A 16,908-nucleotide genomic window follows, 5' to 3' on the forward strand; every position below is an offset into this window, starting at 1 on the left:
CCTCACTGAGTCTTAGTCTCCTTGTGGGCAAAGTAATGTGGATACTTTTAAGTATCTTGGAATCTATAGGTAAGATGACATGTGTAAATATTTAGCACATTTGGGTGGCCTTGAGCATCTTTTCTTTTTCCTTATTTAAGACTCAGTCGGCTAATCCGTAACTAGAACTACACTTCTAAATGTTTTTATAGTTTTTTCCCAAGGATAAATGCAAAAAGCAATCATTTTATAACTCTGAGTATTTACTAAACATTTAAACTGTTTAAGGCAGAAAAACAAAAGTTATCAATGCACGTCATTTGTCACATAGATACTTACTAAGAACTGACTTGTGCATGGTACAGTGCTGGGTAAAGGAACAAGGAGAGGTCCCAAATACGGATAAATCCTGCTCATTGTCCTCAAGTCATTCCAATGGTTTAAGAAAAATAAGACACCTACTCAGTTCTAAGACGAAATGCCTTAAGTACCTTAAGAGAGGCACAAAGTGCTTTGTCACTTAAGAAAAGAGCAATTACTTCTGGCTAAGAGAGATGAAGGAAGCTTTCGTGACTTTGACACTTAAGCTGTAAATAGAAGAATGGGAAGAATTTGAATGCATGGAAATGACTCAGACAGTCATTGAGGGAACAGTAAAAGCAAGATGCAAAGATGAGAAAAAGCCATGTACAAAGAATGTAAGTCATTTGGGTGGGTCATGGAACACATGGAGTGAGGTGAAGGAAAAGATGCTTGATCAGTAATCACATATAGTATTTTCTTTAATTTTTATAGTAACAATGTTATTAGGTGTGGTATTATTCACACTTTAAAGAGATGAGGAAATTGAGGTTTGGGGGTTAGGTGACTTATCCAAGGATTCTCAGCTAATTAAACCAGCATACTATGAATACAACAACAGATCTGGGTCTGAAAAGGTAAGATAGACAAGTAAACTAGGTTTATAACGGGGAGATTGTATTGCCAATCCAAAATCATAAGATTTTGAATCCTATGATACAGTCCAGGAATTGGCAGACTACAGCCTATGAGCCAGATCTGGCCCACTACCAGTATTTGTCAATAAAATCTATCAGAACACAGCATAGCCTGGTTGTGGATGTATTTTTCTGATGACTGCTTTCACACTGCAACAGCAGAATTAATTTATTGTCCAGCGCACAAGTAAGAATGTTGAATTCATTGTAACTAACGTGTGCATGTGGGCAGGGAGATGGGATTACTAAATGTGTGTTTTAAGCAAATTGTATAACATTAGCTAAATAAAGAGCTAAGCTACTCAGCCACTTACAGATGCCAACAAGTATGTGATTAATATGAAGCAAGATATTTTTATTTGAAGCATGGAAGAAAAAGCATATTTTTTAAATGTCTGAGTTGATAGATCTATAAGTATTTACTATTTTGAAGATTTTTTGAAGAAATTTTAAAAACAAAAATATAAAAGATAACATATCACACCCATGTTCCCACTACCTAGAATTATAACTATTAACCTTCATCATATATTCTTTAAGATTTTAAGTTTAAAAATGAAGTATTACAGATAAAATGAAATTCTACTTGGCATATTATTGCCAGTGTCATTCTCTTCCCAGATCTTTCTAGCAACAACCTCTATCATGAAATTACTGAGTATCTTTCTAGTCTATTTTGAATACTTTTATATGTGTGTATCCATATACAACTACAGATAGATGTCTGTATGTATGGGTTCAATTTAAAATTATACACACAATGTAGCATCCTGCATGCAAAGTAACAATAGCAGCTTACATTTATTCTGCTATTACTACCCGCCTGGAGCTGCACTGCTGTTACAGGACCCCACCACTTACCCAAAGCTAGCCTTTGGGTCAGGGGTTTCCTCACTATAGTCCCTTCTGTGGTTGCCAGAAAGATGTTACAGGACAGTGGTCCCAATCCAGACCCCAAGAGAGGGTTCTTGGATCTCACACAAGAAAGAATACAGGGCGAGTCTGTAGAGTACAGGGAAAGCAAGTTTATCAGGAAAGTAAAGGAATAAAAGAATGGCTACTCCATAGGCAGAGGAGCCTTGAGAGCTGCTGGCTGCACACTTTTATGGTTATTTTTTAATGACATGCTAAATAAGCGATAGATTATTCATGCCTCCCCTTTTTAAGACCATACAGGGTAACTTCCTATTGCCATGACATTTGTAAACTGTCTTGGTGCTAAGCGGAGTGTAACAGTGAGGACGACCACAGGTCACTACGTGGCCATCTTGGTTTTGGTGAGTTTTGGCCAGCTTCTTTACCGCAACTTATTTTATCAGCAAGGTCTTTATGACCTGTATCTTGTGCTGACCTCCTGTCTCTTCCTGTGTCTGAGAATGCCTTAGCCATCTGGAAGTGCAGCCCAATAGATTTTAGCCTCATTTTACCCAGCTTCTATTCAAGATGGAGTTGCTGTGGTTCACATGCTTCTGACACTGTCTCAGTCCTCTTACTCCTATGTAGCATGCACTATTACTGTCATGTTTTTTTAATAAATAAGGCACACAGAGAGTTCCCTTGTGCAGGGTCACACAGTTAATAAGTGATAGGGCTGAGAATTGATTCTGCAATCAGGCTTTGGAGCCTGAGCTCTTGACCATCATCATAGATGGCCTATTCACTGTATCACTGCAGGATTCTTCACTCTCTCAGTATCATGCCTCTGATTCCTGTGATTGTTGAATTCATAGATCTAGTTCATTCCTTCTCACTGTTATACCCTATTCTGTTGAATGAATACAGTACATAAGCAGCATTGCACATCGCATGGTGGTTAAGACCTACGAAATGGGAATAGTAAAAGTTCCTATCTCACAGAGTTGTTGTGAAAATTAAGTTTAATTCAAATACAGTAGGTAGAACAGCACGTGATACAGATTAAGTACCCAATAAATGTTAGTTGTTATTTGCTATTGTCATATATCTATTACCCTATTGAACCTATTCATTAGGTTGTCTGCAGTTTTTCATGATTGCATATATTGCCACAGTGAAAGCTCTGTGTCTGTTTATAATTCTTTTTGGTATCTCCCTACAAGAAAACGTGATGGCTTATAGAGTGTACATGCTTTCAGTTTTACTTGATATTGCCAAACCCAACTAGACCAATTTGTTCTCCCTAGTGCACTGTGTGGCACTTCCCATTCCCCTACAACCTCACAAACAGTTAATATTGTCTAATTATTTACATTTGCCAACCTGATAGGTAAGAAATACTATCGTGCTGAATTAATGAATTTTTAATAAGTTGTATTGAGATGGAATTTACATGTTGTAAAATTCACCCTTTTAAAGTGTACAGTTCAGTACACATTACTATCACTTCACTACACAGTGGTTTTTAGTATGTTTACAAGGATCTACAACCATCACTCTCTGATTTTAGAGGAAATCTTTGACCGGTTAGCAATAACTCCCCATTTTGGGGAAACCCATTGTTTTGCTAACCTACTTTCTGTATGGATTTGCCTATTCTGAACATTTCATGTAAATAGAGTCATGTGTTTTTGTGATTGGCTTCTTTCACTTAGCGTAATGTTTTTGAGGTACATCCATGTTGTAGCATGTATCAGCAAATTCATTCCTTTTTATGGCTCAGTAATATTCCATTGTATGGATATACCACATTTAATTTGTCCATCAGGTGATGGAAATTTGGTTGCTTCTACTCTTGACTATTATAAATAATAGTTCTATAAACATTCATATGCAAATTTGTATATAGACATCTTTTCAATTTTCTTAGTTATACATATATTTATGTACCTAGCAGTGGAATTGCTGAGTCATATGGTAATTCTGTGCTTAACATTTTGGAAAACTGCCAAACCGTTTTCCAAAGCAACTGTGTAATTCTACAATCACATCAACAGTGTATAAGGGTTCCAATTTCTTCACATCTTCATCTCTAGTACTTGTTATTGTCTTTCTTTCTGATTCTAGCCATCCTAGTGGATGTGAAGTGGTATCCCATTGTGGTTTTGATTTGCATTTCCTGATGACTAATGATGTTGAGCATCTTTTTACGTGCTTATTGACCATGTGTACGTAAGCTCTGGAGAAATGTCTATTCAAATCCCTTGTCCATTTTTAGAAGAGGGGGTATAATTTGTCTTCTTATTGGAATTGTAAGAGTTCTTTATGTGTTCCAGACACAAGTCTCTATCAGGTATATGATTTAAAAATATTTTTCCCATTCTGGAGGCGGAGGTTGCAGTGAGCCGAGATTGCATCACTGCACTCCAGCCTGGGCAACAGAGCAAGACTCCATCTCTATATATATATATATATATATATATATATAAAATATGTATTATATATAATATATAAATAAATATAATGTATATTATATAAATATGTATTATATATTATACATAATATATAAATATATTTTTTGAATGGAAAAAAGATAACCTACAGAATGAAAAATATATATATATTTATGTATTTTTTTCCCATTCCATAGGTTATCTTTTTTCCCATTCTGTAGGTTATCACATCTTAATTGATGTGAATTGGTGAATTTTAATATTTGTAGTTTCATATTTCCTCAGAACTTCATTCTTCAAAATCATCTCATTATCTGTTAAGTGGATCACAAGCCAGATAACAATGAAGTAAATAATGCTCTGTGCACATAGTATTCCATCCGTCAGAAACTACCACATTCTTCACAAAAACAGGCTTCAGCTCGTGAAGAAAATTAACTTTTGATAAAGCAGAGAAGCCTTCACACCTAATTAGGGTTTGAATTTAATAACAAAAAGCACTGAAAAAACATTTCAGTATTTTCAAATTGCTGATGGATTAATTCAAAAGCATTTGGGTTTGTGTTTAACCTGCCTTAACTCTTTTCTTCTTTCCTTTTCCGTCTTCCTTTCTTTTCCCTCTCTCCCCTGTCTTTTCCCTATTTCTATTTCAGATTGAAAATGGCTCAGGAATCAGTCAGCAAGTTGACCTCAGAGAAGAAAGTGGAGACAAAGAAAATCAATCCCACTGCTAGCCTGGTGAGATATATTTTTCAACATAACCTAACGATTGTCATGAAAATTGAGGTGCGCCCAGGAAGGGCTAAAGCTCAGAGATGAAACGTAGTATCCAGATTCCCAGTTCCCATCCCAGAGTAGCATATGGTTAAAAAAAAAAAAAAAAAAAAAAAAAAAAAAAAAAAGTATGTGTGGGTGGAGGTACAAAACATAGCTTTATATGTTTTTCCTGTAAACTCAACGTAGGTCATTTCTGATAAACCAAATTTAGTCACTTGCCATTTCACATCCTTCTACACCCTACCCGCAATACAGTCACCCTTATCTCAAAGTATCTTTTTCTCAAAATGTTTAAATATATTCATTCTCTTCAGTTCCTTTTCCCCATTAAAGAAAGAGGCAGGGATTCTCCTATTTTGATAGTTGGGAAATTTGAAGTGCAGAAAGATACAGCCTACCCAGGGTCACTTGGCAAGTGGAGAACAAAAACCAGGACCAGATTCTGGGTCTCCTGACATCTCTCCCTGTTCTGGAAACCAGCAGTCTCCCCAGTCTTCCTAGATTTGAGATTGCGTTGTCCTCCAAAGTCCAGTTTTCAGTAGAGATCACAATGAATCTCCACCTAGGTGTCACACACAATCGTCAGAATAGCTACATGGTTAGGATCCCAGGATGTTGAGAATGAAATGGCTGGGTTCAGATCACAGCTCTGCCACTTAAATAGTTGTAAAACCTTAGTGAAGTTACTTTGTTTCTTTCTCTTCCATGAAAAGAATGTATTACTTTTCCTTTGGGGTTATTTTGAGAAAACTGAGAAAAGACATGTAAAATGCCTAACACATAATAAGAGCTCGATAAATTAGTTGTTTTTCTTGTTGCTGTGAATTTCAGCTGCTGTGGTTGACTCTGCAATGGGGAATGGCAATGAGTGGGAAGTGGAAGTATCACCCTCCTCTCTCGGATTTTTCAAACTCTGCCCTCTCTGGGCCCTGATGTCCCACAACTACTTACTTTATCCTTTTAGATTATTAATACCTTTTTGCTGGATGCTTCAAATCCTTTGAAAATCTAAGTGAAATCTAAGTTATAAAGTGAGATTATTTCTGTTGACTGACCATAATGTTTCTCCCAGCAACCCCATGAGCAGCTAAATGAACGTTGCATGAGGTTGATGAATGAGAAATGGTGAAGTCCAGGCTATACGGCTTGGTCGGGTGAAGCCATGGTTAAGCACATGCCCCTACCTGACTGGGCATGTCCTCTGTGCCTGTTTGATGGTGTATTTATGACATTCGTTTGTATGATTTTCAGTGGCAGCTAGCTGAACCCTGATTTTTATCTTCCTCCTTCATGAGCCTCTCCCTCTTCCTCCAGACCTTTTATTTGGGCCTCTATCCAGACTTTTACAGCCAAGCCTGTTCCCCCAAGGCAGAGAGAATGGGGTCAGCCAGATAGACAAAAGGGAAACTGGGTTTACGACCTCCCCTGTGAGCAAGCTCCCAATTGTGAACCTGGGCTTGTGGGGGCTGCTTATTTTATTGTCTCTCTGGGTGGGTGGGTGGGTGGGTGCATGGAAATTAGGGAAGAGCTTGTAAGCTGATTCCTGATTCAATTTCGCAAGTTAGGGATGGGGTCCAAATGTAGGATGGGTGTCGAAAAATCATCAACTTAATTTTATATCTAGGCCAATTTAGTAATTCAGTGCAACATCATATCTCATAGCTCATAAGCAGCTAAGGATCCATTCTCAAAGGCTTCTCTCTGCATCTGCTCATTCCAAAAGAGTATACTTCTCTCCCTTTTCCATTTTAGCCTTCTATTTGTCCTCCTCCCAGAGCAAGCACACCATCCTTACCATACTCATATGTTTACTTCCCTAGTGTCACAGATACCATGAGGGTCTGTGTTTCTGTGTAGTGTGCTCCTGTTTATTTTTACATCTTCCCAGCAGATGTCCATGTCCTTCCCTTTAGAAGGCAATCCCTGAGGAGGAAGCTCAGAGAATGAAGAGCATAACATCCATGGCAAATCGGGAACTTCTGCCATTCTGCAGAGACTGAATCTGGTCATCTCCCATTTTGTATGGCTTTTGTTGAGTTCTGCCAAGTTGATCAGTGGAAACAGTAATTTTTTTTTTCATATCTTCTTGAGCATTCTCTAATTCCATCAATGGGCCAAAGGTAGGGACGGAAGGGGTCCTTGAGTAACACTACAAAGTTAGGGTCTTTGTCACAAAAGAAGAGAACAGAAAAGACCACCCTGGCATGGTAAAGGCCCATGTTTTAGGTGGATGTAGTTGGTAGATTGGCTGGTTATTGATTTGTTGTTTGTTTTCTGGGGAATAAGGGTGGTAGATAGGGAGGAGCAGATAACTAAGAGCTTAGAGAAAGCAGTAGAGGTACTTTCATTTCTAGGCCGTTTGGCACAATTCTGGAAGCTCAGCATTCTAGACCAAAATTTGAGAAATGTATGAAAACTTGAGAAAGATGAAAGAAATGATACATTCATTTTTTTTTTCCTTAACAGAAAGAAAGACTGCGTCAGAAGGAAGCCAGTGTGACCACTAACTAAGATGAAGACACATGGAAATGATGGCACTGGAGATGGAGGACCTTGCACGCATACTCTTTGTGACCACAGGGTTGCAGGATGTTCTTGAAAGGTGTGTCACTAAATGTTTGTTTTGCTCATCTCTTTCTGAGGTCATCTGCAGAGAGTGCCCCATGCCTTCTTTAAGAAGTCCCTCATTAAGCCACAGGAACAATGGAAAACTATTTAAGGGAACATTGCAGAAATATTTGATGACTGTTTCTTGTCGAAGCCCAAAGTCCTCTTTGTTCTAAGACCAGAAGAAGTAACAAAATGTTTCCCAAATTTTTTTAAAATCTGAGATTTCCAGCTCTATAACCAAAGCTTGATATATGTCACATTGTCACAGAAGAGAGAAAGGATCATCGAGGACGGTTGCCTTGGGAGAGTTCAAGTCTTTGCCGTTACACACTGCTGTTTTGATTATTGGTCTTAGTTTTGATCCTGTTGCAGCAAAATCCACAGCATCTTTCTCTCCAATAATGTTGCAGCTCACCAAAACTATTCTTGAAGAGGTCCAAGAACACATATTTTCCAGACTAGAAAAATGATTTTTTGTTGTTATGGTTTACTTAATGAAAAGGAGAAAAAACAGAATCGTACCTGGGTGGAGAGAGGGAGACAAATAGCCATAAACTTCATCCTGGAGAACGAGTTACCATGCAAGAAGTTGACATCAGTTATTAAGTGAGGCCCATTCTTGTTTTTACATCAGTCCTTTGTGGTTTTCTGGGCCAGCAGAGATTCTGCACCCCAACTCCCAGGAGAAACTGTAATACCTGAGCAAGCACAGCCTTGAGGTCAGAGAACCTGCTTGAACAAGAGACCCAGCAGCGGAGCACCTTTTACATTTTGGACCGTTCATGAATGGGCAATGTTGTGTTGACATGCAGCCGAGTTCTATGTAATGTGCTGTGACTGTGCAGCTGGACCCCCCCACACATACACCCCCGTCCCCAGGAGGCAGTTTCCAGACAGGAGAGCAAATGCAACTCACAGCCCCCGCTCATGACCTTGGCTGATAGGCATGTGAAGTAGGGTGAAGCAGGACTCTTTAATGTCAAAAAACTGAAGGGCAGAAAAAAGGTTCCTTACATCAAAATGAAAAGAAAGTAATTACATTAATAGAAAACTTCCAAGTGGAATATTGTTCATAGGCAGCTCTTTCTGACCCTAGCTCTTAAGTCACATAAGGAAACCACCTTTGACCTCTCTGACACTTTTGTCTTTAAGCCACCTCTCGGAATTTATCTTCTGAGGGGTGAAGAAAGAGGACTGGAGATGAATTGAGAATATGATCAAAGACTCATTTTTAGGCCTTGAAGAGGCCAAGCTTTCTCCAGTTGGTGGAGGACAGTCCAGAGCTGAGCAGGAATCTTAAATTCCTTCCTGATCCAGCCACCACATGTGGCCTGCCCCTTGCCCCAGCATCTTTCCAGAACCCTTGGACCTGCCAGGTGCCTGAGCATCTTCCCAGGATATGCCTGCCAGCCAGCAGCCCCTCAGGAATGCTTCTATAATAGATCCAGTAATGAAAGCAGCACCACATCCTAATCTAATGTCAGCTTCGGGAATGAAGACTGCGGTCAGGGTCAAATCAAGTCACAGAAGCCATATTCATGCAGGTGCTAACCGCCTTTTCTACTGGTGCAACTGAAAGGAATATGGTAACATGGTTGGATTTTTAAAATTCAAAATGAAGGAATGAGACAAGCAAAATAGAAAAGCTGAGAAGGGACATGCATGACTAAAAAGGCTTGAAGTTGCTTGTGAGCAAGAAGCTTTTTATGCTGCTTTCTTACATAGTTTCTCTTCATTTTCACTTAACTCTGAAGACAACCAAAAGAACGGATCAATTAAAAACTAATTCCACTTACAACCATCATATGCTCCTTCTAGTGTTACCACGCACAAGAAAAGTGCCAGTTTTACCCATGCCATAGAAATCAGCTCTTTTGAGTTCTGTGGGGCCAGCAGAAGTCTAAATCCTCATAGGCTTGATGGTGAGAGCAGCGGGAGGTTTGAGGTGGAGTCACTGCAGTCCACTTGGGTCTCTAAACAGGATGCTCACGAGAAATCAGTGAAGGTAAGAAGGGCTGCCACTGTGGCCACGTAACCCTTCAGGAACCAGTGCTGAAGAGTAATGAGTGAAAACACTTAATTTGAGAGTTAAGACAAATGCAGCCCACTTTGGATTTCATCCTAGTGAACAGACTAAAACTTTGCAGTAAAATACCTATTTCCACAAAGCAAGGTTTGCCTGCCTCGGTTGGGGAAACCTAGTGGTTTTGTCACACTAGTCGATGTATGATGTTAGCGTTGTAAGACACCATGGCAGAATCTTCATTATTCTCACCTATTCTGAACCCTGCGTCATATATCTGGGATGCCCCCTCCCAAGTCCACCAATGTACCATGTTGCTGACACAGCCTTCTTTTTTAACTCAAATTGATGCTCAGTAAAGGTCAATGACAATTTGTTCAAGGAATTTCATCTAAAATAATCTGGAGGCCTTGAAAATGACCCCTCTAAAATAACGTTGAGCTTGTGTTCAGTGCAGCAGGAGGATCTGAACTTTTCCTGGAGAGGAGGTTATCAGGATGCCATTTGGCAGCTTGAGCACATCCAGCCAGCAGGCTTTAAGTGGCTGTTCTAAGCATAGCCCTCCCTGAACTGGAAAGGAGAGTAAGCAGTGTTGCTGTGCTGCATCTAACCAGACACTCACACCTAACTTAGTAGTAACTCTAAGAACCCTTAACTTACAAACAACTTTGTCTCCTCCTAGACAAAATTCATTAAATCTGAGGACACAGTTTGACAGTAGTTCAGATTCTTGCATGAGCAATTGACAATAAGCATCAGAGCACACAATATCATAAGTTACATAAATTACACAAAGTATATCATAAATTACACTACAGACATATTAGGTAAAAAGCATCAGGCCCAGGCGAGGCACGGTGGCTCAGGCCTGTAATCCCAGCACTTTGGGAGGCCGAGGCAGGTGGATCATGAGGTCAGGAGATCGAGACCATCCTGGCTAACATGGGAAAAACCCGTCTCTACTAAAAATACAAAAAATTAGCCTGGTGTGATGGCGGGAGCCTGTAGCCCCAGCTACTCAGGAGGCTGAGGCAGGAGAATGGTGTGAACCTGGGGGGCGGAGCTTGCAATGAGCCGAGATCGCGCCACTGCACTCCAGCCTGGGCGACAGTGAGACTTTCAAAAAAAAAAAAAAGCATCAGGCCCGTGAAGTATCAAACACCAGGTTAGGAGGTGTGCTGTATGGTTTTTACCTCAAGAAGTGGCAGCTTATTGGGGAAAAAGAAAAGAAAAAGTGTGGCCAAGCAGAAGTGGATGTTTATGATGACGGTGGGGGCCCAGAGGTCATAGGTGATGGCCCTACTGCCCAACAACAGTTGCCTTTTGAATCCTTATGTTGATGATGGTGTCTTTCTACACACTCACTGCAACTACTCAGGAATTATGGAGAAAGATTTTCGAAAATCTGAGAAGTGGAATAAGGAAGCCCAGTGGAGCTATTAACACTTTTAAATGTTCTAGCCAAAACAAATTGCCAGTATGGTTGAGGAATTGAGTATCAGATGGCATGCAGTCTCCCCTCCCCTCCCCTATCAAGGACAGTAGAAGCTGCAAACCTCTTCTCAGCCTCCTTCAGGCACCTCCTGTTTTCATAAGCACCATAAAGAATGGTGTTTCCTAAATGAAAAGTTCAGATACTGCTGGTAAAGAAACTGGAAAAACTGAAGGAAGGAATAAAATACGTTGGTAGTATTAACACCTCCAATAAGATAAGTCATTGGTACGGTTTTTCTAAGGGCCACAGTGAGATGTAGAAGAAGAAATATGTATATTTTGGGCAAAGATTTGCCTATTGGCCTGGGATTGCACATTTTCTCTATGCTGTTTGCAACAGATAAATTTTCATTTTAATGATACTCTTCCTTTCTTGAAAGTTATATGTCCTCATTTCTATTTCTGCTTCTCCCTTGGCCAGTGTCATTGATGCAGATCATTGCATACAACAGCAGAGCAAACTGCACCAAGTCAGTGTGTGAAGGGGAATTAGCAATGCACGCTTGCAGGCTCTTTTTCCAGGAACCAGGTTGTAACATTGACAGCGGAACCTCTTCATTCCCTGACATACTAAATTGGTCAATTTTGTAGTACTCACCTCCATCCACAAAAACAACAAAGATAAAATCAATTTGGAGCCTTATATGACAAAAAGGAAGAAGTCCAAAAATATATAGCCTTCCCCCCTCCCACATATCTGATCCAAATATTAAATATCTGATTTTATAAAATAGTTTAAATTGTCTTTTTAAATTGCTAACAAGAAGCATCAGTTATATTTGAGCTTCATTTTTCTTTTATCCTGTCTGTTCTAATAAAAACAAAAATGGCCAAAAGGTGGGGAGTAAAGAAAAAGCTTCCATTTTTTAAAATTTGTTTTGTGTTAGTTATTTTACCTTTAGGGACCCTACAACTGAAGAGAGTGGAGAGAATAAAGAAGTGAACTTTCATTCATGTCTGCTACTTTGTCCTCATAAAGAAATCTGCAACACAGATGAAACCAGTCTGTGTGGCCAAGCTGATAGGATTTGAAAAGAGTGGATAATTTTTAGCCTTTCCAAAATGCAAATAACTTGTTGGATATATTTCCATTTTCCAGCTATAGAGAGAATCCAGCTGCCTGGAAACCATTACTAGTATAGAAGTGGCTTAAAGAAAAGCACCTTCAAATACTCGACTCAGCAGATCTTTCTTCTTTAGACTTACATAATGATATTCATATCTCCATTAGCAATTGAATCCAGGCATAACCAGGCTCAGTTACACAGCTTATCTGTGACTAGCCTATTTTGTGTCATTTCTGCACACCCGTCCGCTGTTGACACCTTATTAGAGGCACTGCATTTTGGTTTCACAATTCTTCATCTCCCTTCCCAAGGAATGGGCAATCTACCGAACTTCCAGATCAATGCTTTGTTGGGAAGTGATGAATTTAAGAGAGTTTTAACACGTCAAATTTGAAGCCAATTCAGTATCCTTATTCGTTCCAAGACTCTTAACCAATACTGTGATATAAAGTTAGCATTTGGGAAACTTCTGTAGTTAACAACTTGGAAACGTGAAGATATTAAAATGGCAACTGGCTAACTCTGTCTCTTAAGCCACTATGCAATTTCTACCAATGGAGAGATTAGGGAAGCAAATTAAGCGTCATTTGGTAGGTCTGCTGTCTGGTGGAACTTACGGAACTTATTTCCTCTTCTATCCCCAGCCCTTCTCCTAACTACTCTGGTGATAACCAGGGGCATAGAAGACCTTTTCTCCCTTACCCTTCTCTTCTATGATAGGGTGGTGGTCTTCAGTCAAGAGCTCACGTGAACACCAGACTTTATATTACATCTCTGAAGTTCTTGATGTGGGAAAGATTGACTTTTATTCCATTTTTATATGAAGGCGTTAGATATAGCCATGAATTTATTTTTCTACATTCCCTCTAAGTTTATGTAATTTTCTGTTTTTAAATCTTCTCTTAAATGTATTGAGATCTCTAGTCTCTCCCTTTCTAAAGGCTGATCCAACTACACTTGTGGGCTATTTTTCCAAGCTTTGTGTGAAACTTGATAACATTGGGCCAGCAAAATCAAAGGAGACTATAGTTTCAGGCAGAAAATCACGTCCAAATAATCTGGCATGGATTGAACAACCTCTACCACACTATAGCTGTCACATAGGCTGAACATTTTCCTAAATTCTACCTGTGCAGACACTGAGGGGCTCTCTGTCTTTGAAACTATGAGAACGTCTTTAATGAATATGAGTATTTCTCTCCATGTATAGTATGAGCTGCCAATGCATTATCTTAGTACATCAAGAAGGAAATCAGATTTCAGGCACACATTAGCAATGGTTTGTTAACGTCCTTGGCAAACGTGTACCTACTTTCCTTCATTGTTCTCTTCAGGGGCTTTCTTCCACTTTCCTCTCATGAAACAAATGTGTTTTTGACTGTTCAACTGGGTTCACTTTCCAGATCTGTCTTTCCCAAATGAAAGGTTAGTCCCATAGACCACTGGCTATTCAGGGAAATTACTCTCTACCTCCCCATGACATGGATGATAAGTGTTCAGGGATGAACACTCTGGGAACTCTTAGCATGGATTTTGAATTCCAGATTTCTTTATAGGAGATGTATAAAAGAGTTTATAGCATACAAAAATTATACTGCTCTTCCCAGTAAGGGACTAAAAGGACATTTGAAATCTTTACATTTTAGATGTTTTTGTGAATTATAAATACCTTCTTTTTCCTCGCTTCGTGCTAACTTGTCTCTAGATAAAATCTTATTTCTTCATACGTTGGGCCACAAGGCATGAAGAAGGTAGCTCAGCCCCACTAAGACTGTTCTGCATAATCTTTGGCAGGCTTCCATTTCCATTGAAAACAAATCCATGAGTGAGAGGGAAAGTCTAGTATCAATTCTTCTGTTTGCTCACAATGACACAAATAGGTTTTGGGGATCTACCTAAGGGATAGGTCTACTCCAAAATTATTAATTTTATAATTGTGCAATTCTATAATTTCCCAAGGCATAAGTAATATGACCCTACTCTCAGCTAGATGTCTAATCTTCACAGAGAGTATGCATTAATAAAAAGGACTTCCCTTTAAAGAACCAATCTAAAATACTAAAAAGGCAGAAACTTTTAAAATTAGAAATTGGATAATTTTTAAGAATCTTTAGAGAAAACATTGATTTATCATGGTCTTTTTCTTTCATTGAGTTTTCATTTAGACTAGCATGGCAAGCAGGGTGGCCTTGGACTTTGATTTAGGGGATCGTGCTTTGGCCTGGAAAGTAAGCACTGGCCTGCATGCCTAGAACCTAAGTGAAGGCGGTCAGCATCCTAGTATGAATCAGACCTAGCAGAAATGTAAATTATTTCAAGTACTTCAGGGTTTAGTTTTCTTAGTGACACCCTGGACCCTGGATGCTGCTTTCTAAAGTGCACCTGATCCATGCAGGTTTTATGTCTTCATATAACTGGTATCTTGTGAGGTTGCAAGCAATGGGATGAGCAAGAAAAAAAGGACGCATGGAGGAGAAAAATTTGAACGAGGCTAGTGCAATGTTTTGCTGATAGATTACATTGTTAGGGAGCTGGTGATTTTTGCCATGGTTGTATCATGGACAGCTTTTCCGTGGAAATTCAAGGCATCTGTATTAGGCGCATGTGAGTGCCCATGATCTTGTATTGGTCAGTGCCAGACAATGTACTGGGAAAGCAGGTACCCCAGAGAAACTGGTCTGTGCTTGGTTTAACAGCTCCGGCAATTTCAGATCCATGGGGTTGCTTGTCCATAGACCCTGTTTACTCCATGCCTGTTCAAAAGTCATTTTGACTTCTAGCTTTGTTTCACTTTCTCCTTTCAGTACTTCTGTTTCTGCGTCCTTTTCCTTCATATTCCATGGCTATTTTTTTCCTACTTTACAGTTTCCCCCAGACCCAGATTTTTTCACCTCTCTGCATCATAGACAACTGAGTATCTCCCTTGGCCCCTCCTCCATCCCCTCACACCCTGTGCTCCATTCCTCAGCCGTTTGGACAGGGAGCCCCGCTGTCACCAAGGAGCCCATGTGAGACACACTGCTGTGACTGCCTCTTGTTAATGTCAGCATCACCTCATCACTTAAGCAAAAAGGAAAATCCATAAAAGAGATGGAAAATACGTCTCTTTTTATTTTACTTTAAGAAGGTTGGGCGGGGTGGAGGGGGGTGTTACTCTAGGCCTTCTCAATTTCTCATAGATTTTACCTTAAACTAATTAAGGCCATTCTCTTGATAAATTTGTACATCAGACTGGGTCACCAGCTATAATGCAGAAGGCCAAATTTTTGAATCTCAAGTAACTTTCTGTGCTACTGGACAAATTGACTTAATTCTGTGCAGGCAAACACTTTGAATCATAAGGATTTTTATTGCCACTCCATTCTTACTACTACTCATGATTCAAACATCTACCCCTGTTCTGAATCAGGATGTTGACACTTTTTGGTTATTTTCAGATGAACAGTAACTGCTACACTCTTGAAAGTACTTAAAAGTGTAAGCATGTCCTAAATAGCCATTTAACCTGGTAAAACATAGGCTTTTCTGTTTAAATGTTAGACCAATCTGTAGATAAAATCTGAAAGGATTTTAGGCAGTAATGAAGGCAGTTGGGGAAAGGAGAACGCCCTTTAAAGACATGAAACCTTACATGCTCTTGGATATTTTTAAGCATAATAAGCTCATTGGATTCAGGTATTTTTCCCTTTGCATTTTTAAAAATATGTATTTCTGATTTGTTTGCATATTTAATTTTGTCAAAGCTGAGAAATGCTCGTGAGTTGAATTTATAAATGTCATTTGCAACCAAATGAAGTATTTATTTTTAAAAAGAAAGGGTGAAGGAACCAACACTGATTTGTACATAATAAAAATATGTGTGTATTATATATATATATTTTTTTCCTCGACAGTGCTTGGTCACCATATCAAGTGTATTTTTGTACATAATATATATTGATTAGAAAAACGTCAATTGTCTATTCAAAAAATTCTGTCTCTGTGATAGATTATATTTATCCTAATCTGTTGATACCTCTGTTAATTTGTTTTAAGAGATAGAATTATATTTTTTGGAATTTACAGAGAATTGCATTCATGGCTTTCAATTGTAAATATGCTAAGGGTATTTTAATAAATCTTGGTTTCATGTCCATCTGGTATGCAATGCAGATTTGTTTTCAGGAGGCATGTAAAGCAATATGCCAGTAGTACTGTAATGTGGAGAATACCAGTCATTTTTAACTTGCGTTACCACTCAGGTACACTATTCTGAGCTGCAAGAGCTGAGTCTGAGGAAGTCTATCGTTGGTATTTCCTTTTTTCTCCCATTTCTACCCTATCAACTGTGGGCAACTTGGCCAGGCATTCAAGGCTAACAACCAACAGACAAAACCAGCCAGGCATTGTCTCAACAAGGCTTACCCAAAAGCAACACTTCCTGAATATACTTTGCCCAAGGGATGGGGCACAAAGAGATTGGTGACTTCAGGCTATGGGTTGAAAATAATAAACTGGAGAAACAGAATAGAAACGTAATTGTATGGATTCTCCTACTAAGTACAAGGTACACATTCTTTCCAAGGAATAATATGAAGCATGCAGGTATTTTATAAACATAAAACCAAAACACTGTAAGCAAAACACTCTTCTATTTAAATACAAATGTAATT

At 39.1% G+C, this 16,908-nt stretch overlaps 1 protein-coding gene across 2 annotated transcripts in view; it reads left to right on the forward strand.

The window, feature by feature from the left end:
- Positions 1-16,391, forward strand: part of FMN1 (formin 1) — a 429,632-nt gene extending 413,241 nt beyond the window's left edge. The window contains exons 18-19 of one of the 2 annotated variants that reach the window (XM_030814363.1): positions 4,939-5,023; positions 7,529-16,391. In XM_030814363.1, coding sequence (XP_030670223.1) covers positions 4,939-5,023; positions 7,529-7,573 — 130 coding nt within the window. In that variant the 3' untranslated portion in view covers positions 7,574-16,391. The remainder of the gene's footprint in view (positions 1-4,938; positions 5,024-7,528) is intronic. The other variant, XM_030814364.1, reaches the window with a different exon arrangement.
- The last annotated feature ends 517 nt before the right edge of the window (positions 16,392-16,908 follow it).

This window comes from Nomascus leucogenys, chromosome 6 (assembly GCF_006542625.1).
Source record: "Nomascus leucogenys isolate Asia chromosome 6, Asia_NLE_v1, whole genome shotgun sequence".
Classification (NCBI taxonomy): domain Eukaryota; kingdom Metazoa; phylum Chordata; class Mammalia; order Primates; family Hylobatidae; genus Nomascus; species Nomascus leucogenys.